At 41.9% G+C, this 26301-nt stretch overlaps 1 protein-coding gene across 2 annotated transcripts in view; it reads left to right on the plus strand.

The window, feature by feature from the left end:
* Nucleotides 1-26301, plus strand: part of SPOCK1 (SPARC (osteonectin), cwcv and kazal like domains proteoglycan 1) — a 487880-nt gene that overhangs the window by 372037 nt on the left and 89542 nt on the right. For both annotated transcript variants that reach the window (XM_065555045.1, XM_065555046.1), the window contains exon 6: nucleotides 17768-17882. In XM_065555045.1, the coding sequence (XP_065411117.1) occupies nucleotides 17768-17882 (115 nt within the window). The remainder of the gene's footprint in view (nucleotides 1-17767; nucleotides 17883-26301) is intronic.

Consider the following 26301-nt stretch of genomic DNA (forward strand, 5'->3'; position numbering starts at 1 on the left):
ATCCTGACTTCAATGACAATGAGTTTGTCTTTCTCCATATCCTGTATCACTTCTGTGCAGTGGGTACACTGAGCTCGTGCTCTCTCTCTCTCTTTTTAAGAGAAGCTTAGCAAAGGAATAACGGGGTTTGTGACTTAAGAATGAGGCTTAAGGGAAGCGCAGTGTGGAGATGCTTGTCTGCAGTTTAACAGGTTCATGGCAACCCAATTTTCTCACTCATCTAATTGGGCGATTACTTTTGTATTAAAAATAATCATGTCACACTTAAAGGGAAAAAGAAGCAAATAGTGGTTGAACTTAAAAATGTTTGTTCCCTTTTGAAAGATTCTAATGATCTTGATGATGATAATCATAATGTGTCTTTTCTAAGTTGGTTAAAGTCACAGCTGTGACTGTCAATTCAAATGAATTAGAGTGTGAAGGGCAGACTTTAGAAAATTGTGGTTGTATACACACTGTTCTGTCTGAAGTGGCAGTAAGGACTGTCATTCCGTGGATTACCTTTGTTGGCATCAGTCGCCTTGGGTTTGTGGATGATTGAGATTAATTTGTTGGTCTCTAAGGTGCCACAAGTACTCCTGTTCTTTTTGCGGATACAGACTAACACGGCTGCTACTCTGAAACCTGTTTATGTGAATGTGTATTATATACATGTTATGTTTTAACAGTACTTTAAAAAAAAACTCTTTCCCATGGTAAAAGGTGCTAAAATCATGCAGGTTATGAGTCACCCACCAGAGGGATAAACACAGACGATCAAACACTCCAAAGAAAAAGGGCTTTTCTGACACACACACACACACACACACACACACATTGACTAGTTTAAGCAGGGCCGGCTCCAGGCACCAGCTGAGCAAGCAGGTGCTTGGGGCGGCAAAGGGGAAGGGACGGCACGTCGGGCTCTTCGGCAGCAATTCGGCAGCAGGTCCCTCGGTCCCTCTCGGAGGGAAGGACCTGCCAATGAAGTGCCGATGAAGAAGAAAGCGGCGCAGTGGAGCTATAGCCGATCGCGATTGCGGCTTTTTTTTTTTCTTTTTCCCCTGCCGCTTGGGGCGGCAAAAACCCTGGAGCCGGCCCTGAGTTTAAGTAAAGGTGTGACATTGCACCAATATAACTAAACCAGTGCATCTTCGGTGTTGCAGTTCCTGCTCATGCAATACAGACTTCATCCTATTACAGGAAAGAGACAGCTGATTCTCAGGGGCCATCTCATGAGAAACTTGCACTCCAGGATCCCATCCCCAGTGCATGGACAGAAAGATGCATTGGGGTTCAAGTTGCCCAAATGTTGTGGTCATCAGCACAAACCGAACCTCCTGGGAATAGCCTGCCTCAAAACATGGCCTCTGAAAGTGACTATTTTTTCTTATTTCTAAATACTTAGTTCACATTTTGAACTGACAAATGGGTTGTTTGAACCACTGAAAACATCAAAGGAAGTGTTTCCTGGCTGGTCTCTTTTTTAATTTAAGACAGATTTATCAAAGGTTGAAACAGGATAATACTGCAAAAGGATTAGCTGCGGTTACTTGATTTTTGAGCAAACAGACTTAATTCAGCTTTTTTTTTTTAATGGGCGTCTTTCACAGCCAGTCTGTTCTCTGAATGTTGAACCTGAGCCCAGTCTGTTTTTGTTTTAGTTTAATTTTTTTCTTTATATTGTTCTTTTTAGAAATCAGAAAGAGTGCTGCAAGCTTTAGCTTCAAAGCTAACGTCAGCTTAGTCTTTGTTGGTTACTGTGTTCCTAAATACATTCTCTAAGCATCTTCTCTAATGGCTGCCAACTGTTCGTTTCATTGGTGTATTTAGGGTTGGCTTTTGTTTTGTTTTATGCTTTACAAATTCTGAGAAATTTAAATACAGTGCTCTGAAAGAGACAGGAAAAATGGCACCACGGGCTTCCAGGTTTATTTTATATTACTAGTTCCTCTTCAAGTTTGCTCCTCTGACAGACACTCCCTGCTAAGCCCTACAAACTCACCTTGAACTCTGAAAGTCAAATTTGTTCTTTATTTTTCATGCATCATTAAAAGTAAAAAAAAAAAAGACATTGAGAGTCCACTTTGCTCTCAGTCCCACCTGAGCAAACCCGCTGTAAATAAGTAGGGTTGGACAGCCCTGAGGGGAATGAGGTTGTACAGGTATCACTGAGGGCAGAATTAGGGTGACCAGATGTCCCAATTTTATAGGGAGAGTCCTGATATTTGGGGCTTTTTTTTATATGGGCTCCTATTACCCCCCACTCCCTGTCCCAATTTTTCACACTTGCTATCTATTCATCCTAGGCAGAATTGACCTACTGGATTTTATTACTGGGATGAAGTATGAAAAGGGGTGGGGGAGAACCTGAATGACTACTTTCAATTCCCATGTAGAGTTTGCAGGGTTGGCAAGGGGAACAACCCTTCTTTAATAAACTGAGCAAGTATGATGTGGTATCAGTACTTGAAAACCAATATGAAATCCCATGCTGCTGTTTTTACTGAGGCACTTCCCAGAGTTAGAACCGCACGCTGGGTGTCTTCGGGTACCACAGAGAGAACCTATTGACTTTTCTCAAGTAAAGTGACCATTGCTTGTAGATTAGTGACTTGTTTTCTTACTGAGGAGTGAATTGAGACAATATAAATTTTCGGTCAAGTTCCGGCTCCTCACAGAATTGACCCTCAGCAGGTGCGCTAAGCTGTGGCCTTTCTGTGCATCTATATTCTGACTTTACAGGCTCACCTCACTAGATTATTCATGCTGGGAGCACAAACAACCTGTGTTTGAGAAGGAGGGAATGTCGTACTTGCGACTGCTGGTTTGGAGTGTACAAGCATAAATGTGTAGAACACAGTGACTGACTCCTGGATTTCTCTCTGGGTCTTATCAGAGAGACCCTGCAAAATGGCCTCTGTGTGGGTTGTGGGCACAAATCTGGGTATTGCCTGCCCCACCTCCTTCCTGTCCAGGGTCTTTCTGGTTTGTGCCTATGTGAAGAACATGGGAGCGACCTGTAATATTTTATAAATATTATTTTTGTGATTAATATGATTTTCATAAGAAGCAGGCAATGAAAAGTACAAAAAGGTAACTAACTTACAGCTTGTATATGTTTCCAAATCCTGCACGCTTCATGGGATTGCTGATAGAATTATGAAATTAAATCATTTTACAACTTGTCAAAGCTGCAAGTCCAGACAGTACCACGTTAACATGTTAGGGTGGGGGGAATAATAATAAAATAGGGGAAGATGAACATGAATAGAGAGAGGAGGATGGGACCGGAGGGAAGAGGTCAAATTGAAGTCTAGCATTCTTTGCACCAGCTCAACATTTTTATCCAAATATATCTAGAAACAGGGTCTGATTTTTGTTAAATTCATATGGTTGCTCTTTACAGCAATAAACTATTCTTTTTTTGGTTGCTGACTCAGACAGGTCCAAGTGCCACTGCGCCATTCTGGGCATGAGCCTACTTTTCCACTTCTTTAAATCATGCACTTGGGAAGTTGGTGAGCATTGCAGCCTTCAGGAACCAAAGTCTTTGTGGTGAAGTTAACCCCATCCCAGAAGGTAAATAGCCTGGGATATAATTTTCACTGAGGTTTGGCTGCTGAAGCAGAGCACTATTTTAACTCATTTGTCCTCCTCTTTCCTCAACTGCCTGATTGTTGACCAGTCCCATAGCATATGCATCAGGGTTCCTTCTTGGTTACAGCACCAACAGGCCTTTATCTTGTGGAACTTCTGTGGTGGCCAGTACATTTTGAATAAAATCTTTTGTTGTATCAAGCATAGTCTGAGCTCCACAGAAGCATTTTTAACATTACGTAATGTGCTCTCCCATTGGGATTATATGATCATTTGTTTGCATGTTGTGTTATTTGTAATAGGGTCACCAGGGGGTATGCCCAACAAGAACAAACAGCATGTAGACCAGAAAGCAGCCAATAGCTTCAGATAGGCCCATTCCCTAGTACTTAAAAGGACAATGCAGGTGTCAGTTCTTTTTGGAGTTTTACCTCCACTGTGCACTGAGAACAGCAGTTTGGTGGGTAACCCTGGGAGGGAGGGCTGCCAGGAAACTGAAACAAAGAACTTTGGACTGGATAAAAACTTTAACCCCTGAATCACAGGAGCGAGAGAGAGAGAACCCCTGTCCCCAGGAGTGGGGATATCTGGGATAAGCTAGGACATCTGGATTCAGCTATCGCAGTTAGTAACAGGAAACTGTAGACGCGCACCCAGGCCTGAGAGTGGGAGGATTGCAAGATTACACCCCAAGGAGGTAAAGGATAGCAACATAAAGCCTGGAGGGGGTGCACTTGGAGAGGGGTCTGGGGTACGGGTAGCCCAGAATTGTGACAGCCTCTGTATACCAAGCAGACAGAATGTGGGCCATCATATTTTATAAAACAGGGATATTCTGCACTTTTAAAACAACTCCAAATCCATTACAGAAATCTACAACAAATGTCCACAACTAAGAAAATGCTCTCAATAGGAGACTATTGCAGGAATGGCATGTGGCCTCAGAATTACATAAGGGAGGGGAGATTTGGGTGTGAAGTTCTGGAGATGCTCAGGTAGATACAACAGTGATGGTGTTGGTATAAAAACCTAAACTGATAGAATACGCCTGGCCTTATATACAGGTCACCAGGTGCAAGTTTGCCAGTACCCATGTGATGGATGGATGGATGGAGCACTGCTTCACTCATCAAAACCTAGATCAATAGAATCACATTAGTTGAAGGTAACTGGGTAGAAGCCTATGTTTGAGGAGTTGAAGGTCATACAGCATGTTTTCCATGCCATATGTATACAGTTGTTTAGCTGATGACTGGAGCATCTGTATGTATGTGGAGCCACAGATCGTTACCCTTTGATTATTTTCATGTTACCTGGTATATCATCTCCACGAGAGAAACTAAATTGCCTCTAATAACTTGAAGAGAGTAAAAATGACAAATTGTTGTTCTCGTGTGATGGGTAAATAGCAATTGCATTGGAATGCATCTCAATTACATGGCAGTACATTTCAGGCAGCATTGATTGTTTTCATACCCAGATGTGAAAGCTAGAAGTATTGGTGTGGTTTTCTTTCCATTTCTACTAAGATAATTTTGCTTTAGAAATAAATTGTAAGCAGGCTTCAACTTTGAATAACGCTATTAGTTGTGAACTGTCAACTCTTAACAGTGAATGCTTAAAAATAGAGAATTGTTTGACAGGTGCAAAGAAGAATTTAAAGAACATAGTAAAAGGAAAGAAACTAAATGCAATAGCAAGGCAAGTTAAAATCATTAATAGTTTTTGGGGTAGAAGATAAATGTATTAATAAATGGTAACTCACAAATGCAGGTAACCGATGGTAGATTAGTAAATAATTATACAGCTCCCATAGACAGAAATCGGTTTCACATTTACAAACAGGGAACGTTCATCTTGTAGCTTTGCTGTGTATTTAAGAAGTATTATAAAATCAGAATAAACAGGGTAAATTCATTTTAAAATGACTGGGACCTTTCTGGCCACTGTTTAACTTGGGTTCTGATCCAAGCAGACTGCTATCCACAAGTAGGATCATGGGGAAAATGAGACTCATGGTAGTAAGTACTACCCTGGGTATGTAAAGATAAATCCTTGCCTCACTGAAATCAGTGGCAAACTCCCATTGATTTCAATGGGGCCAGCATTTCGCCCTAAGGGTGACTCTTCACTAATAAGAAAGGTGTGATCTTACCTCAAATTACCTAACGCAAGGTAAAATCCTAGTGAAGACAAAGCAGTTTGTGGTTTCAGCATGTGTTAGCAGGTCAAGGTAAAGACTATCGGGGAGTTTTGGGTTTACCTTGCTGTGCTAACTCATGTTAAAACCATCTTGTCCTCACTAGGAGTTTACCTTGTGTTAGCTAACAAACATGAGTTAAGAATACATCTTTTTTTCCCTAGTGAAGACAAGACCTAAGTGTTTCCATGATTGGGCCTTTAGAGCTGATCTACATCTAAAACTTAGGTCAACCTAGCTAATTTTGCACCCTAAGTACCGTAGTTAGGTTGACCTCACCCCCAGTGTAAACACAGCTAGGTTGATGGAAGAATCCTTCCATCAACCTAGCTACCATCCCTTGGAGAGGTGGATTACCTACATGTTCAGGAAAAACACCTTCCATCGATGTAGGAAGCATCTACACGACTATGCTTCAGCGACAGTAGCAGCACGGTAGCTGTGCCACTGTAGCAGCTGTAATGTAGACATATCCTTAGGGAAATGTAATTTCTGTACCACATATCAGGCTCCAATGCATGAACTAAAGCTATTTCTGTGTTGCTTTTTTGTGGATATATATGCAGGAGTGTTTATTTTCACACTGAGTTTATAAGGCATAGAATGATCTCTAGGTTTTCTAATCTCCTGTGGAGTAGTGTATCCTAGATGTTCCTTTACATGCCTTATTGTCCAACTGACCCAATTAACTGCCCTTTTGAACATTCCTGTTTCACGTTGCATGAGCTGATCTCTAGCTATTGTTGAGAGCAATTTATTTTATATCAAAACAGAATTTTGTACGTAAGTGTTTTGTCCAGAAGTCCCCAAATTAGCTGATTCTGCTATGATCAGATGAGTGGTTTTTCAGTAGTACTTGATTATCTCTTTCGTTTGCAGCCCTGCCACTGGAACGCTGAAACAATACAACATGACTGCCAATGGTAGCCCTACTGCTTCATCAAAAATGACTCCACTTGGAAAATTCTGCTTTCTTAAGCTTACAATTTCTTTGCCTTTCCTTATTTCTTGCCACCCGGGTAGCATTTTACTGTAGACCCGTTGGTTATTATTTACCAACTTAACGTTGAAATCTATCAATCCACTTACAAGTTTGTAAGATAACTGAAATCAGTAGTCCTGAAACAAATCAATAGCAGGATATGTGGAAACAGATCTGACTTTACCTCTTAGAGACTTTAGACTGTAATCTGGAATCAGATCGGACTCCCTTATGCCACTCAAGAGGTGCAAAAGGATTGGAAAATGGTTGCTATTGGACAGCGAAGATTTCCTTGTTGGGGGGGACCTCTCTGCTAGCACATCTGTTCTGCAGATGTGCCCTGCACCTGCTGTCTTCTTTTCAACCTCCTCCCCTCATTTGGTATAGTAGGTGTGTTGGGAGTGGACATGGCCTATCATCCACTGGTGTAGGGTCAAAAAGGTTAGAAATACTCAGAGGTAGCTTTAACTCTCTTCCTGAGAATCAGGAAGCTAGAACTGGCTCACTGAGCATCCACCCACAGAGCGAATTAAGCCTGTTAACTTCTAAGATAGCTTACACACATTAGTTGTTGAGGGCGAGGAAAGATTGCCAAGCACAAGTTCACAGCAATTTTGAAAGAAAGGTGTGTAGCTTTAATTACAGTGGGAGACTACCAGAAAGTATAAAGTTACCACATAAGATGGTTGTAGATATTGGGAACTATTGTAAACAGTGTAACAACTCACAACATAAATCAAGTAAATCACCACAGATTTCCACATTCACCTGCAAAAATTTGTATTTTTGACCTTATTATGGGACGGACATATTCAGGCAGGATGAGCTTCAAGCGTGAATGAGGTCTGACTTATCAGGGAAGTGCTGTCATCCCTTTTTAAACCTTTTGTATGTGGAGTGTTTTCCCTATTTACAGTATGCAGTGTTTGTGGTGTTCAGTAATCACTCTACGCCCAAGGTGCTTGAAAAAGATCTTTATTTAGTGACATACAGGGGCACCAGAAAGACTGCACCAGATTTGCGTGGTGTTGCAACTCTGTGCACTAGGCCACAACACCACTCACTCAACTACTATTTTCACTCAAATTTAGCCCAGCCACCCATCCATCATGCCAGCAGGGAAGGTGGGTGCCCCACAGATACAGTACGCCAGTGTTTCTCAAACAGGGGTCGCCGCTTGTGTAGGGAAAGCCCCTGCTGGCCTGGGCCGGTTTGTTTACCTGCCCCGTTCGCAGGTCCGGCCAATCGCGGCTCCCACTGGCCGCGGTTCGCCACTGCAGGCCAATGGGAGCTGCTGGAAGCGGCGGCCAGTAAGTCCCTCAGCCCGTGCCACTTCCAGCAGCTCCCATTGGCCCAGAGCAGCAAACTGAGGCCAGTGGGAGCCGCGATCGGCCGGACCTGCGGATGGGGCAGGTAAACAAACCGGCCCGACCCGCCAGGGACTTTCCCTACACAAGCAGCGACCCCTGTTTGAGAAACACTGCACAACGCAGCTCCAGTAAGGGGCCAAAGGGGTAGGAGAAGGTCTGGGCCTCCTGCGCTTGCCAAGTTCTGGTTCTCAAAAGTGGGGAGCTTGACCCCACTGTTTCAAAGGGGGGAAATGGCCCTTTGCCCCACTCCCATCTCCGGTAACACAGCTCCCAGCTACCTCTACAAAACAAAATGGGTTTCTGCAGAGTCCCTCGCCCAGACTTCCTATCTAGGAAGCTCAAGCACTTAAAGGTACAGCTCCCAATACTACGCTACCATCCTGTTTCCAACTCTTGCTATTTTAATCAAAAGTGTCTCAACAATTGGCATTTTACTTAAATCCCACTAGAATTGTGTTATTACATGAGAATCCAAGCATACCTTTTTAAAAAAAAAAGTTTCTAGCTGTTATGCTTGCAGAGCAGAGCTTGAAAATGTTATCCTCCAAGAACTCAAAAACTGTAAGTCAAATACACAGACCCAAATGTAATATTTTTTCAAATAAAATCCCATGATTTTCAAGCCACTCTCATGATTTTGGGGGCCTTGCATCATTTTTGAACACCTGAAGTGGGGAATATTGAGTATGTGACCTCAGGGCTTGAGTGATACTTGAAGGGTGCATATACCATGTGCTGTCCCTCTGCACAGGGGTTAATTTCATCCTTTAGATGAAATCCTACAGCCTTTTAATGTATGTCTACACTGCAGTGAAAGCCCAGAGTTAGTGGGACTTGTGTCAGCTGACCCATGTTAGGGAACCCTGGGCTTGAGCATCTACATTGTATTGTAATCCTAGGTTAAGAATTTTCTGCTCAAACCTAGGGCTCTGGTGTCCACAATACAGTGCACAGACCAGAGTCAAATTAGCCATATCCCAGAGTCCCTAGCACACCCCCTCCTCCCTACGTGGCTGCTGTTGCCCATTGTGCACTGTGGGAAAACTTTACTGCCTTCCCTGCATGTTAACAGAAAACAGTTCACTTTGCAAAAGTCTTGATGGATTCATTCTCCATTGCAAACCGAAGAGGCTCTCTGATAGTGTGTGCTTGGCAGATCAGTGATCAGAAGAGAATGGGTTAAGGCTGACCTGAATTGCTGCTGTTTGATGAGGGATGGGGTGGGAGCGCAGCTTCTGTTTTCAGTAGAGTGGATTGCAGATTATTGGGATAGAGAGAACTAAGGAAGTCGTCCCATGGAATTGTGGGATACTTCCAGATGACTCCCATGAACCAAGTCAAGCAGGGCTGCGGCTACCCTGCAAAGCAATAGCGTTTAGACCCTGGGTCCCGGCTTAACTCGAACTCAGACTCTCCAGCCCTGAAAGATCCTGGGATCCTGGGTTAACGCATAATTGCAGTATAGATACAAGGACGGGAGAAGCAGGTAGCCTTGAGCCCAGGCTCAGGTACGGTCTTACATTGCAGTATAGGCATACCCTTAAATTACTCATTAGGGCTGCAGGATTGCTGAGTGCACAGCTGCAAAATGCGGAGCTCTTCTTGGGATATGAATGTGCTCAGAACATTGCTGCATGAAGCCCTTTGTTTGGAGTCATTACATTCAGCTGCATAAATATGTATTCAGCCTATTTTAATATGGGCCCCTTAGAAACCTGTTCTCTTTTCCTAGTGGGTTAATACTCTCTCGTCTGTTGTGTAAATATGCAGCGAATGGAGCTTTTTAAAATGTTTACCCAACCCCAACACACAATAATGGTCTTTCTTGTCAGTCTATGTTTAATCACTAATATAAATGGGATTTCTGACCCAATCAGTTGTAACATCAAAGTTGCAAATAATACACATTTCAGAAAGCCCAGCTTTTCAAAAACACATATTTATACAATCGATTGCATGTGTTAATTGGGGGCCTATTCCATCACTATTTGATATTAACAGGAACTAGGCATGATCACCAGGAGAACAGAGCTCTTCATTAGCATTGTGATTTTTCAAAAAATCCTTATGTGATTGTTGAAGGGGAAAATTGGGGTGTGTTTGTGTGGGGGAGCCACTTTTATACACCAAAGAATAGCTTTTTACCAGCCTCCCCTTTTACCGTACCATCTAGGAGCCCCAGTCATGGACTGACCCCAGTCATGGACCAGTGCTAGGCGCTGTACAAACAGAACAAAAAGACAGTCCCTGCCCCAAAGACCTTACAGTGGAAGTGTAAGAGAAGAGACAACAGGTGAACACAGAGACAGATGTGGGAGCACAAGGAAACAATGATACGATATTGGTGGCATGAAGGCACCTGGACCACATTCTGTTCTGTAATAGTTATGTAAATCAGGATTAACTTGACTGAAATCAGTGATGCTTAGAGCAGAGTTCAGGCCACTTTTTCCCATAAGGACCCAGATTCGACAAGCACTCAGGCACATTCTTAACTTTACTACCATGCGTAACCCCAATGGGTTCGTGTTTGAAGAATCAGAGCCTAAAGGTTAACAAAATCCCGATTCAAAACATATTCCTTTCAAAGTACGTGTCAGATGGGAGCCAGGGAGGGGAAAACATTTTAAAAAGCAACATTAATATTTGTTTCCACTCTTGAGAGTTTTAAAAAAATAATTCAACTGATTTTTGTTGTTTATTTGTTTTAAAGAAAATCTTTGGCTTTTGGACTGAGTCATATTCCTAACACAGCCTATAGCAACTTTATTTTTTCTTCACCCATCAAGATGGAGACATCAGATATAGGGATTTATAATGGAAATGCTGACAGAACCACTGCTAGAGAAGTAAGAACACACACTGCTTTAATGCGTGTAAACAAACAACTCTTTCTTAAAGGGGTGTCTGAATTCCAATGGATTCTAATTATCTGCTAAGACAGATAGGGAAGAAGAAAAACACTGATATAAAGAAATTCTAGATGAAAAATATCTATGCTGTAATTTCAAAAAGTTTCAGCTTTTGTCTTTGGGAGGCAGTATGTAAAAGATAAGGAAGAAAATAATGAGCTTTTCTTATTTATATCTGAAGTTTAGAAGAGACATATTGTGAGCGAACAAAAGATGTTCCATAAAAGTGTGTTAAAATAATTCTCTGGGAATGAAAGAAGCTGCAAGGTATTAAATAAGCATGCCGTGTGGTCTAGGCTTGAGGCCTGTTATTAGTAAGATTTGAGCATTTCAGCTTTTTTAATGTCATTTAATCTAGTATCCCGTAAAATTCAATCTTAGATTCAAACCCTGCATCAGGACTTTGAAGGAGGGGGCTTCATGGCAACTTTCTCTGTTGATGTATATTATCTCTGTCTAATCCACCAAAACATCCACTTATTCATATCCTCTCATTTAGAATGCATATTTGAATTTATGGCATAAGTATGTGAAGTTTCAAAGTGAGTATTTTCCCTTTGACAGTGTTATATTACGAAAATTGTTTTAAAAGGCCCTCCCAAGAGGCTGGTTGGTATTGATTCATTCTAGAACACAAAATACCACATATCAGTCACATAATACACACTCCAAGTCATCTAGAATATCCATAGCAGAGTGTACAACTGACCCACCAACTCTCCCCTACTGCTGTACTCCACTGAAGCTTGCTTCTGTGATCAGATTCTGATCTCATTACACCCAGGTAAATCCAGAACAACACAGAAATACAATACAGCTAGTCAGATTTACACCAGCATAAATGAGATCTGGGGAACTCTTGACTTCATTAGTGTTATCCTGATATAAATGAGACCAGAATCTGGCCTCCAAAAATCCAAAGCCAAATTAAAGAGAGACAGAGACATTCTACTTGATTTACATTCCAAGGAAGTGTCTGGTGGCTTCTCTTGGTAGGAGGTGTCAGGTTGGAGACCTGCAAACAACAGCAAGGCTAAAACAACAGAGAATAAATTTTATGCGGCTGTTTTATTTTCCCCTGCAAAATATGAATGTTATGCAAAACACATTGCTGTAGATTTGCTGACAATAAAAATGGAATCATCACGCAAGTAGGGTAGCAAATTCTCAGGGGAACGCTTTAGCCAAAATACTCTTTTACAATAATTTCCCGTAACTGAGTGAATAAATTAATTTGTGAATTTTCCATGAATAAGCTCCACAATTTTCCTCCCCTCATATAATTTATTGATATCAATATACATTTAGCAACAAAAAACAGAGCTGATTTCCCTTTGCAATAAAACAATTTAGAAACATTTATCTGGTCCTTAGGGATCGTTCTAGACAAATGCAGCTCAATTCATGAAGCTAACAAGAAACACTACTATCATGCATGATCAGTGAGCTACACCAGAGGAAAATCCCAACAGATAGCAATAGAAAACATAGAAGAACTTCAGACAAATGCAGGGCCCAATTTTGTGCCCCCTTTGCTCATCTTAAACAGTGCCTTTAAAGCAATAGGACTAGCCTCAACATGAGTAAGGAGTGGTAGAATCACTTGTGAAATTTCTGGGTGAGGTTCTCTGGCCTGTGTTACGCAGACACCAGAGTAAATGACCATAATGGTCCATTCTAGCTTTAAAAATCTATGAATCGGTCCCTCAGTAATACCCCCGCTATGTAGTGAGAATTTTTTTTCTTTATTTGCTGTATGAGGAGAAAGCAAGAGGAAGAAGGGGATTTATATTTCTCTATGGAACTAATGATGCAGGCTCTGGTTTGGGGAGGGCTGAGAGATCTTTCCTTCATGTATTCCCGGAATGCAGACACGATAGTGGTGTAGACTGCAGCCTTATTATTCCTCCATCTGAAATTCTCTGTGACCTGCCTTGCTCTGATCTCCACCTGTTTTGATGCAGGTGATGTCATTACAAACCAGCACATTAAAAATTCCACATTATATGTGGAATAAGGTTGTGGTCTTTTGATTATTGTGTCAAACCAACCGTATAGCTTTCTTTGACAGGGTAACAAGCCTTATGGGTAGGGAAGAAGCGATAGATGTGGAATATCTTGACTTTAGTAAGGCTTTTGATACTGTCTCGCATGACCTTCTCATAAACAAACTAGGGAAATACAACCTAGATGAAGCTACTCTAAGATAAGCACATAACTGGTTGGAAAACCATCCCAGAGAGTAATTAGCAGTGGCTCACAGTCGAGCATGCAGGGATCAGTTCTTTCCGGTCATTTTAAATATCTTCATCAGTGATTTAAATAATGGCATAGAGTGTACACTTATAAAGTTTGCAGATGATACCAAGCTGGGAGGGTTTGCAGGTGCTTTGGAGGATAGGGTTAAAAATCAAAATGATCTGGACAACTGGAGAAATGGTCTGAAGTAAATAGAATGAAATTCAATAAGGACAAATGCAAAATACTCCACTTAGGAAGGAACCATCAGTTGCACACATACAAAATGGGAAATTACTACCTCGGAAGGAGTACTGCGGAAAGGGATCTGGGGTTCATAGTGGACCACAAGCTAAATATGAGTCAACAGTATAACACTGCTGCAAAAAAAAAAATCATTCTGGGATGTATTAGCAGGAGTGTTGTAAGCAGGACCCGAGAAGTAATTCTTCCGCTCTACTCGGTGCTAATATGACCTCAACTGGAGTATTGTGTCCAATTCTGGGCACCACATTTCAGGAAGGGTGTGGACAAATTGGAAAGAGTCCAGAGAAGAGCAACAAAAATGATTAAAGGTCTAGAAAACATGACTTATGAGGGAAGATTGAAAAAATTGGGAGAAGAGAAGTCTGAGAGGAAACATGATAACCGGTTTCAAAGTTAACAGGTTGTTAAAATAAAAGGTTGTTACAAGGAGGAGGGAGAAAAATTGTTCTCGTTAACCTCTGAAGATAGGACAAGAAGCAATGGGCTTAAATTGCAACAGGGAGTTTTAGGTTGGACATTAGGAAAAACTTCCTGTCAGGGTGGGTAAGCACTGGAATAAATTGCATAGGGAGGTTGTGGAATCTTCATCACTGGAGATTTTTAAGAACAGGTTAGACAAACACCTGTCAGGGATGGTCTAGATAATACTTAGTCCTGCCATGAGCGCAGGGCACTGAACTAGATGACCTCTTGAGGTCCCTTCCAGTCCTATGATTCCATGATTAGGGCAACAGGACACCCTAGGGGAAATAAACAATCTCCCTGGAGTTTTTTTTTAGGGAACTGAAAACATTTAAAGAGACTGGCATATTTGTGTCCTGAATGACCCTATTCTGTATTTGGCATCAGTCTAACTTAATATTTAGAATTTGGCCATTCTCAGGCCCCAGTCCCACAAAACATGCGTATAGCTACCTTCACACATGAGTAGCGTGAGAATGGGATTGCACGTGTGTGAAGTTACTCAAGTGTGTAAGTGTCTGCAGAATTGTGTCCTTCAGTGACCTCATTCTTATCCTTGTACTTTTTTATCATAGAACTACTCTGTTTTAATCAGATTCCAGTTTCCTCATTGGGTTTTTGGGTTGGTGGTGGTTTTTGTTTAGCAGTAGAAAGGAAAGCCATGAAAAACTACCCTTAATATTTCCAGAAACTAATCTATCTTTCTTTCTTAACAGATTGTGATAATGGGTTTGAAATTGGTCTTACCATCTTAAGAATAAATATTAGAATTATAATTGCTAATGCTATGATACATAATTTGCATTTATTATAGCTAATAAAACAGGTAATTAATTGAGCTGTAATGGGTTAAGTCATCAGGAACTTCAGCTGCAGAAAGATTTATTGCTGTATTCTCAGTAACATCTTGAATATAAAGAACAGGCTGTACAGAGAGGGCCTTCAGTTCCAGGACAGTTTAATCAGGGAGCATTGCCCGTTCCTCCTCAGCTACTTTCCGTTGCATATGTTTTGCACAGTCGGCATAAATTAAGCAATTGTGTGTATGCCTTTTTCATAAAGGTGAAAAATATGTACTTCTATTCCCCATAGCCATGCATGAAATAAGTACTATAGAGCTCAAGCTAAGCCAAGCCACATGTGTATGCATGTCCATGCATTTTCTAAATCAGAAGGGCAGGACATCATACAGAGCATACAACCACCAGGATGCATTGAAGTTCAAAATGGGCCTGAGATAATGTTGATGGAATAGGATGTAGTCACAGGATAATGGTCTCCTGCTGCTAGATTAAAGCCTGGGCAAAGCGGAGCCCTTGCAACAAAAAATAAGCAGAGGCAAGAAGATATTTATGGTATTTTCAAAGTAGGAGGCATTTATCTTGTAACAACATCCTATTCCATTCGCTCTGCTTCTATTGTACCAACATAATAAAAGATGCTGTCATTTTGTTCAGTGGATTTTGCTGCAGAAGCTACGTTTGTCCACTGCATTCTGATTGGGTAACATTACAGACTTTTAATCAATCTGTGCATTTCAAAACGTATTGTGTCACTGCAGCTGGGTCCTAAACACTCTGACCTACTTTTTAAAAAAAGGAAAAAAATCAGAATCTCTCTAATAAAAATCAGTGTTGTTTTATCATTAATAACATTTTAGTCGTGGGTAGGGTGACCAGGTGTCTGGTTTTTGGTCTGGTCAGCGGTGCTGCGGTGCTAAGGCAGGCTAGTCCCTACCTGTCCTGGCACCGCGCTGTGTCCCGGAAGCAGCCAGCAGGTCCGGTCTGCACACTGCCCCCACCCCAAGCACTGACTCCGCACTCCCATTGGCCAGTAACTGGCCAATGGCGGTGAGGGGGTGCCTGCGGGCGAGAGTGGCGTGTGGAGCCTCCTGCCCCCCCCCACACACACACACCTAGGACCTGGACCAGCTGGCTCCTTCCGGGGCGCGCACAACGCAGTGCCAGGACAGTCAGGCAGCCTGCCTTAGCCCCCCCTCCCCCCGCTGCACCGCTGACCAGGAGTTGTCCGAGGTAAGCCAACACCCAACCCCCCTGCCCCAGCTGAGAGCCCCCTCCCACACCCTAACCCACTCATCCCCGGCCCCACCCCAGAGCCCTCACCCCCCCTGCCCCAGCCTAAAGCCCCCTCCCACACCCTGAACCCCAGCCCAGAGCCCATATCCCCTCCTGCATTCCAACCCCCAGCTCTGAGCCTCCTCCTGCACCCCAGAGCCCTCACCCCCACCCCCTCCTGCACCCTGACCCCCTGCCTCTAACCGCAGCCTCCTCCTGCACTCCAGATCCCTCAGCCCCACCCCCCAGCCTGGAGCCCCTCCTGCACCCCAAACCCTTCATCCACGGCCCCACCCCAAAGCCCACACCCCTGCCCCAGCCCAGTGAAAGTGAGCGAGGGTGGAGGAGAGCGAACCACCGAGAGAGGGGGAATGTAGTGAGTGGGGGGGCGGGGCCTCAGGGAAGAGGCGAGGAGGGGTGGGGCCTCAGGGAAGGGGCGGGGCTAGGGTGTTCAGTTTTGTGCAACTAGAAAGTTGGCAACCCTGGTCGTGGGTTAGTCCACCTTATCTGGCACCTTGTATGATCAGCTCTTCTTATTGTTGTAATGTTCAATGTGGGGAAAAGATCTTTGGATCAGGGAGGACAATTGAAAATACATTCTTTGTTAAAAGGAAATCAGTGGTACAATACATGTAATTCTAACAGTAAAGGCAATGAACGGTAAGTACATTATGGACCTGCACTTTTTTATTAGCACATTTATGAAACAATAGTTTTCCTTAGTTGCCTCCCTTTGGATCCAAAGCTTCCCAAGCCCCATTGCCCTAAAGATCTGGAATCTCCTGATTTTCAAGATATGCTGCAAAGCCCATCTGTTTGCTCAGGCTGTTGGAGGAGGACCGAGGGTATGGGGAAACTGCCCAATTTACTTACCTTCTTACAGGGGGGCCTATTTTAATTTTTTATATTTGATTGGCTAGTGGTCCTGTTACATTTCTGGATTTGGCTACATCGCTCAGTGGTTATTCTGCTTTTATGGAGAGGGATTTTAAACAGTTGTTCAGGCAACTTAGAATCTAGCCCATAGATATATTTTGTATGAATGATTAAAACCTTCCTCATATGAGGAGTCCCGCGGAAGGCTGCACATTGAAGAACTACTCATGTTGGTTAGGGGTGATCTCTCACATGCAAAGGGCTGAATGCTCTCAACTCCCTTTGGCCCACTCTTGTGCGGAGTGGAATTTCGTCTTTGACTCAGTGCAGCCCATTAACTTCATTGGAAGTTGAGAGCAGTCAGCACCTCCCGGGACAAGGTCATTAATCTGTACTGCTGTATGAGTGATATTAGCTGTAGCAGTCCGTGATAAACAGGTCGCAGAGACTAGCTTGATTTTAAATTAGAACTGCATATTTGAAGTATGGCAGTGTTGTCTAGTGGATAGAGCACTGACTGGAACTTAGAAGACATGGGGTCTATTCTGAGCTCCGCCACTGGACTGGTGAGTAACCCTGGGCAAGTCACCTCATGCCTCAGTTGCCTCATCTGTTACATGGGGATAATGATACTTTGAAAAGTACTTTTAGATCTACTGATGACAAGCACTATATAAGAGGTAGGTATTGTTATTAATTAAAAATCATAACACCTTTAGTAAAGGATGAATTTTTTAATCTGTCAAATATTAGTATGGCTAAGTGTGATTTCGCCAATGTACATTCCTGTTTTCTTGCAATTACAGTGCAAGTTGGAGTTTCATGCTTGTACTTCTGACAAAACTATCGCAGCGCGATGTGAGGGGCCCTGCCCATGTCTTCCAGGACAAGAAAGCCCAAAACACAGGGCTGAGAAGACTGGTGAGTTCAGCTGTTGCACGCAATGTTAAGTGATTTACTGGGACTGCTTTGTTTTTAAGAAACCTTGAGATATTTTGTTTCTACCACTTGTTTCAGGAAGTGTTAAGAAAGTTATGTTGTCAGCTAGTGTATGACAAATCATTTTCTAAACGTAAAGTGCTTTCTTATTGAACTCTCAAACATCTTAACTGAGTGAAATTGGCACCCACTTTATAGATGGTGTCATAGAATACTTGTGCTCTCGCTAATCATTATTAACAAGTATTATTTATTTTGAGTGGAAAATACTAAAGGCATAAAGTAAATTCCTCGATTCATATGATGGGGTGGCCTGCCCTTAAAGGGCCAGAGGCCTGGTGCTGGTCAGCCCCATACAGTTAGCTTTAGATGTCACACTTGGGATCAGGTGTATGATTTAATTAGTAGAACCAACTGGGTATGGAGAAATGGATTCTCCTATAAAGAGCAGCAGAAAGCTGCAGAGACAGGGATGCTCAGGGAGACAGTACAGAGTCTGCTGGGAGTGAGTAATCTCCAGCAGGGAGCCCTGAGTCTGCAGGGGAAAGGGTTCCAGGTAGGGAAGGCCTGGGAGATGCCAAGCAGGGTAGAGACTGGGAGAATGGCCTTGATAGGATTTTTGAAAACTTTATTTTGGGAATAATTTTATTATGTTAATAAATCCAGCCCCAAGGAGGGTTGTGCTACCCCAGAGAAGAATTGTTTGGCAGTTTGATGGAGATAGCCCTGAAAAGTGGGGAAACTGAGGCAGGGCTGCCACAGAGTGACATCAAGGCCACAAGGGATCACTTGGGAGGCAGTTGGCCTGATGATATTCTTATATTAGAAGATAATATATGAGACTTTATTGTTCTCTCAAGGCGGCCTTTTTCCTTATAAAACTAGTACTAGTAGCTGAATGGGGGTTATGTGACAGATTCAGTAAGGAGGCCTAAAGCTGTACAGACACGAGTATTTGAGAGATTGGCTGGTTGACGCTGCGACAGTTCCAGTACAGTAGCCGACTGATGCTGCATTACCGTATAGAGAAACTTAAAGGTAAAGGTCCCCACGTGGATGGCTCTTCCCTCTGGCTGCCATGAGATCCATGCCTAGATCTGAAGACATCTGCAAGTTTCATGGGCTAATTCCCCTCACCTCAGCAATCGTGAGCCATATAGGAATGGTCCAGTGTGAAGGGAATTGGTGCTTACAAAAGGAGCTTAAGTCCTATCTAACTATGAGACAGAGATGGCAGGGCAGCAGCAGCAACAGTGCAAGCTTCTCACAACTGCCCTGCCAATGTGCTTCAGCCCTCTTCTGGAGAGACAGAGCAAAAGGAGCTTTCTCTCTGGCTGTGACCCCACTGGACTTTTTTTTTCTTAACAGTGCAGCTCCACACGGGGGAGCAACAACAGCGGGGCTGCAGGTGTCCATTAGCATTTTAATTACACTGTTGTCTAATCCTCCTTAGAGGATTAGAGGATGTAGTGCTTAAAAGACCAACATAGGTGGCATCCTGTCTATAATATTGTTCCCCACTGTGCAGCTGCACCAGCGATAGTAACAATGGGAAATGTTAAGAACAAAATCATAGTGTAAAGAAGGCCTCTGAGGTCTTTCCATCCTCTGGCATTTCTGCTGAGATTGCTAACAAGGGTGCTGGTTGTAGTGCAGACACCTGGCTGGTAGGAACTAGGCTCTGGACTGCTGCCACCTATTTTCACACGAAGCCACTGAAAAGCCAGTGCAGAAAGCCAGCATTAGGGCTTCCCTGTAACAGAAGCCTCACATTAAGAGTTTATGCGCTGCAGAGAGCCTTGTGCAGGTGCTAGGCAGCAGGGTGAATTTCACACTAAGGCTCTGATCCTGCAGAAAGTTAACCACATGCTTCATCATTAACTTCAGTAAGACTATTCACAGGCTTGACGTTGAGCAGAATTGAAGTCTTGGTGCATATAGCCATAATTTGCATACATAATTCCCCCCTCCATCCCCCCGCGCACACACACACAGATGCCTATTCAACTACACACGAAAGACCAAATCCTGCAGTACTTTCCTTTATGCAGGCAAAACTCAATTTGAAATCAGTGGGAGTTTTCCTTCCATAGAGACTATAGGATTTGCCACATAAAACCAGAATAACTTGTACTGAGACTGCTCTGTTTAGCAATACTCATATTACTGCAGTTTTTATTTATCTGAAAATTCCTCCAACACCACAAAGTAAACTTACACATTAATGACTGCTCTGGAAAGATTTATCTTCTTTCTAGAACAATGAGGCATCATTCTCCAGCTAAGATTTTGAAAACTCAGCTTTATTCCCTCTTTTGGAAGGCATCAGTATTTTTTCTGAGCATCGGATTTGATGGACTACCAAGGATCAAACTTAGATGAAACATTTTAGCTGGTGAGATTCTGTAATACAATGTCTAATTTCAATATTGCTTTATGTGGCCTGAATTATTTGTTTACAGAATACTCACTGATAAATTCATATTGTCTTTTTCTCTTTCACAGACACACACACTTGTCTTCTAATAATCTGCTCCCTATATGACTCTTCGTTGCCCTTATCAGATATAGTATCAGATTAATAAATCTTCAGTGACATTTTAAGCTTACAGTTTCATTCAGACAACAGAAAAAATTCTAATAAACCTTATCTTGATCAATCCGGTTTGACAGGATGTATGTATTCTTCCGTCTAGACTATTGTTTTGCTTGTCTTTCAAACTTTTTAACTCCGCATGCAAAGCATTAACTTTAGGGCTTGGGTGATCTACACAGCTACTTTTCTGACTGCTGCTTCCTGGGGCCAAATTCTGGTTGACAGTGAGCAGTGAACTGGTGACAGCGGTAAGAATACATTAGATTAGTTCAATGACTGCCTCGATTCTGACCCACCCAGAAAGGCATGGAGAGAGCAGTCTGTGGGTCTTCTCTAGTTAACGTGGGGGGATATGGCCACATGGGAAATGAAGTCAGTATGTATATGTGTACATGAGTGCTCCAGCACAGGGATAGTCTCCTCCTGCATGCACAATATGTGCAAAGGAACTGCTCATAAGGCAGGCTACAGGTATATATTAGTGCCACTTTTGCAGCATCTACATGTGCTGGTTTTTGTGGGCAGAGAGGGTGGAAATCGGCTTCTCTGTGTTAGCCAGAATTTGACCGTTGGTGGGTTTATATAATTTACTGAAGCATTGAGCTACTGAGCAGGTGTGTATTATTGTAGGTGTGCCCTGTGCATATCGTTGGAAAATCCAGGTGACCAAAAGCCATGAAGGGTGCTCCAGGAATAGATACAAATGAAAATATCATGAGAGTCATGGCTGGCACCATAATTTGAATGAAAGATTATACAGTTCTTTTTGACAACTGCTACTATATCACCGTATCTTTGGGTGGCAGGTTAAACAGATGTTTTCTTCTTAAGTTAACAGGAGCTCTGAAAATTAGCCAGTAGAAACTACATTTTAAGAGATGCAATGTCAGTCATAGCTGTCTAGCGTGTTTGTTTGTCTTTAGAGGCCTACCCTTCTGATTCTGCAGCCACTCCACGCGCCGAGCTTCATTGTACCACAAGCAGAGCAGCTGCACAATCTGGCCTTATGCTTATAAACTCAGAGAGCCAAATGGAACCATTGTGTTAGTGGGCAATCCTCCACGGCTTCACAAGAGATATAGGCATATCTCTTAAATTTTCCTCAAGACCCTTCAATGTGCCTATTACACCAATTAATACATCCTTGGATTTACCCAGTTTCTTACACATGACCTTTGACTTTGGCTCATTAAGGTTCAGGTCATCTTCAGCTCATTGTGTGCTGTCAATCTTTTAACAAGAGGCTCCCACAAAAAATGTTTCTGCTCGAGCATGGGAATAAGCCCCATATGCCAGTATCAATTATACCCCAGGTACAATTTTAGCAGTATACAAAAAGGGAATCTGCAGTGTGTGTTGGTCGTTCACTGGGTGGATAGTAGTCAGATCTGCTCAGGCTTGTGTGAGGATATTGAAGGCTTAATTGCTGACTTCAGAAGAGAGAAGCCTTAGTACTTCTACTTTTCATGGGCATTCTCCATTAGCTCAAGTGGTGGACACCTGTGCTTTTGCAGTAATATGCTCTGAGTTCTAGCCAAGCTAATACCCATGAGATGTATCTGATCATGACATGTAGACCAGCTGACTACCATAAAGCGTCTCTGGTCACAGAATCATTAGAGTACAAAAACAAATGGTTTTCTCTCGTTAACGGCAGTATTTCAGACTTTCAATAAAAGGTGCAATCTGAGTTTGGGGTTAAGGTTGGTGGCTGTTGTTTTCTCCCATCTTTATTCTGAGCAAGAAGTTGTTGTTCCTGACTTTTCCCTGGACATTGGCTTTCTTTGATGTGAAAGAAGAGCTGTATGAAGTCATGTATGAAAGATGAATGCTTTAGTTTTCTTCATGCACTACAATTATATAATTAGCATTATCCTGCTGTGCTGGTATAAACAGCAGAAAGATTCTCAGATTAATTTATTTTCTCAAATGGGGTTTCAAGCAGTGGATTCATATAAAAGAATTGTGTTGACAGATGATACCCTATAGCCCGTTCCTTATTAGAAACCGATTTTGTGAAATCCATTCAAACACAAGCATATTGTTAAAGAGAAATAGATAGAGACCTGAAGCTAATGCCTCACACAGGAATGTGAGTGAAAAAATACTAAAGAGAATTACACTACAAGCGCTTCCAGCAAAATGGAATTGCAGCTCCTTGAATATTGCATAAACTTTTCTATACCTATTGTGCAATAGGGTTAAACAGTTGTGCTTGCGAACTTCAATTTAAAGGCAGCTTTGTATTAATCTTTACACATTCATTCAATCATATTCAAATATTATTCCATAATAAATTACTTTCAGAAATTAAAAATGTAAAGGAACATTTAATTTTCAGAGTACTGTTATTCTAAATGTCATGACCTTTTTTTTATACGCTTGTGAATGGAATTGGCAGCAGCATCAAAGAAAAGCAATCTAAGTGTATGTGCTCTGAGGTACAATTGACTGCAGTGTTTGAGATATATTTCCCTATTCTTCCACTATGCTCCTACAAAAACAACCCAGCTTAGAGAACAAAAATCAAGACCAATAATTACTTTAATTATGAAGTTCCCTTTTCAGTAGTAATAGGTATTACAAAGGAGTTAATAAAAATAAAACAACACAAATGGTAGGGAAGGAAAATTGCACCAGGCTAGTTATCTTTAATGATAAAAAGCAAGGATAGAGCTGTGCACTAGAAAGTTATCTCTTTGAAGAGATAGGAGAATCATAGTCTTCATTTTTAAAATTGAATTTTACTCAGTCTTCTGAGAATTGGAGCACTCGTGATTATTTCTAAAGCGGGAGCAGGTACTAGTGCTGGGTGCCTTTTTTTCCCCCAGGACCCATTTAGATCTCTGAAGTTTATCAAAACACTAGATATGGTTCATTATTCACAGCAGCATTATGCTTTACAATATGCTTCTTGATAACCACTAATTTCCAACTCCGTTATCCAGAGATAAAGATTCATTTGTAATCGGCACTGAAGTTTACTGCCCTTTCAGAGAGTGTGTTCCATGTTATCTAACGCTATAAAATGAATAAAGGCAATATTTCAGCAAAAAAAGGGACTTGAAATGAGTAAATACAATTCTTAGTGCTACTTTGTGACAGCACCTATTTAAGACATTAAATCCTCTCTGTTTGTGGTTTTCATGTAAATCTCTCTTAAAAACTATGCATGTATTAGAAATTAGCTAAGGGTCCTTATGAAGGTGCAACTTCGGTTAACATTAATAGATTAGACCCCTCCTCCCCCAAGTGAGCCAAGAACTTCAGAGAAGAAACAGTAATGGTCTTATTTTTCCATAGGCCTTACTTCTTCAGAACCTACTGATGAAGGAAGAGAGTTGCATTGAACACACAGTACACCTCGACCCCGATATAACGCTGTCCTCGGGAGCCAAAAAATCTTACTGCGTTATAGGTGAAACCGCATTATATCGAACTTGCTTTGATCCACCGGAGTGTGCAGCCCCGCCCTCACAGAGCGCTGCTTTACTGCATTATATCCGAATTCATGTTATATCAGGTCGCGTTATATCGGGGTAGAGGTGTATATCCCATTAAAGAATCAACACAGTGCGGTAATGGTGACGTCTCTTGGCAAATGTGAATTCTTAACTGCAATCTCTGTACTCCAGAGTCTTCTGCTGCCCGTACACATTTGTAACTCCTATTACTTGCGTGCATTAACAGCACAACAGCCCCCCAGGATGGGATGAATATTTAATGTGATTGTGTCTCTTTCTGGTTTTGTCCGCCTGTCATGTTTTCTAGGAAGCACAATTTCCTATTCCAACATACCAGTTCTGATTTGTTTCCATCAGATTTGCAGATCTACTGGAGTGTGAACAGTTGCAATAATTCAAATGAGGGTCAGCCCTGTATGTGCACGATCAGCGGATTAAGTCTTTTTGACCTTGCAAAAATGCCCCCAGGAAATGTTATTGTCTTGGTCAGGGAAATGAAAGGTCAATAGGCAGAAGAAAATTTATATTCACTTTTATCGTTTCCGAAAAGGAACTGATGAAAGCATTTCAAGTTACAGGAAATAGAACTTGGTATGCTATATCAAGTATCTACTTGTTCTCAACTAGTACAGGTTAGAATCTAGATTGTGGTATTTACCTATGAGGCCTGGGAGGGTGATGGTTCAGAAGTTCAGTACCCCTAGAAGGAGCATCAGGGAGCCTGTGCCTTGGGCTCATTCATAAAAGTCATGGCCCATTCCCTGAGTGGATGATTTGTACTATTTCTGATCCCTAATTGGTTAACTCTTATATAACTAAAAGACACATCCTGAATTTCAAACACTACAATTTAGGCTCAATCTATAGGGCCCTGCAGTTCGGACTACAGGGGAGTGAATAGCCGTGTGCACCAAAGTTTTGTGCTGTAACTCCCCTGTATGAACGCTACAGGAACAAACTGAAAGGTTCCTAGTTTGCATTAATGTAGTCCAGTTCATGCCCACAGCATGCATGCATTGCTATTCACGCCCCCATAATCCAAACTGCAGAGCGGTGTAGACAAATGTATCACACTGAATGTATCACACCTAATGTGCTTTCAGCAAATATTGCAGCTCAGAAGTACCTATTCACAAGTCTTTGTGCCTGTAAAGTTCCATCACTTTAATGTTTGTGAAAAGTAAAAAATGAATCATTAACATGGATTAATTGAAATTAGTTCTTGAATTTGAATTAATACCTGTGGAAATGTTTCTCCCCTTGGCTTTAGTTTTGAGCCAAAATTTGATCTGATACTTAAAGTTGGGGGCAGTTTTTTAAGCAAGACATTTGAATAGAATGATTTCAAACTCATGGAATAATAAAACAGAAATCCTGCTAGTTTTCTAATAATCATAATAACTTTAAAACCTTTTTATCTAATGTTTTAGAGTTTTACAATCATTAAGCCTCACAACAACCTCTGGAGGTAAATTGTATTATCCCCATTTTACAGCAGGATTAACCAATTAACAGATAAGCTTTGTGAGTTGCACAAGTTGGACAGTACTTAGTGTAAGAGCAGGGACAACCCAGATTTGTTCTGTGCTCTTGGCTTTGACACACTCTGGAGTTGAGTGGAGAGTAGAACTATTGATCTATTTGTTAACTCCAAAATTTTCAGTCTAACAGGTGTAAGTCTATTCTGATCACAAGGTTGAATATTTTCTTGATACGGGTGGTGTATTTGGAATCTGAGATGTACTGGTATATGTTCTTATTAAGAAAAACAAAAAGAAGTCTCTGAGTGCTGACATTAAAATCAAAACTCAGCAATGTGTGGTTTCTGTTGATATCTTGACCCATTTGTTTATTATCCCTGGATGATATAGATTGCCAAAATGCAGAGCTATTCTGTCAGCATTGAACTGTGCGCTGGTTAGGCCTCAGCTAAAGTATTGTGTCCAGTTCTGGGCACCGCATTTCAAGAAAGATGTGGAGAAATTGGAGAGGTTCCAGAGAAAAGCAACAAGAATGATTAAAGGTCTAGAGAACATGACCTATGAAGGAAGGCTGAAAGAATTGGGTTTGTTTAGTTTGGAAAAGAGAAGACTGAGAGGGGACATGATAGCAGTTTTCAGGTATCTAAAAGGGTGTCATAAGGAGGTGGGAGAAAACTTGTTCATCTTAGCCTCTAAGGATAGAACAAGAAGCAATGGGCTTAAACTGCAGCAAGGGAGGTTTAGGTTGGACATTAGGAAAAAGTTAGGGTGTCAGGGTGGTTAAACATTGGAATAAACTGTCTAGGGAGGTTGTGGAATCTCCATCTCTGGAGATATTTAAGAGTAGGTTAGACAAATGT

Source organism: Chrysemys picta, chromosome 8 (assembly GCF_011386835.1).
Source record: "Chrysemys picta bellii isolate R12L10 chromosome 8, ASM1138683v2, whole genome shotgun sequence".
Lineage (NCBI taxonomy): Eukaryota > Metazoa > Chordata > Testudines > Emydidae > Chrysemys > Chrysemys picta.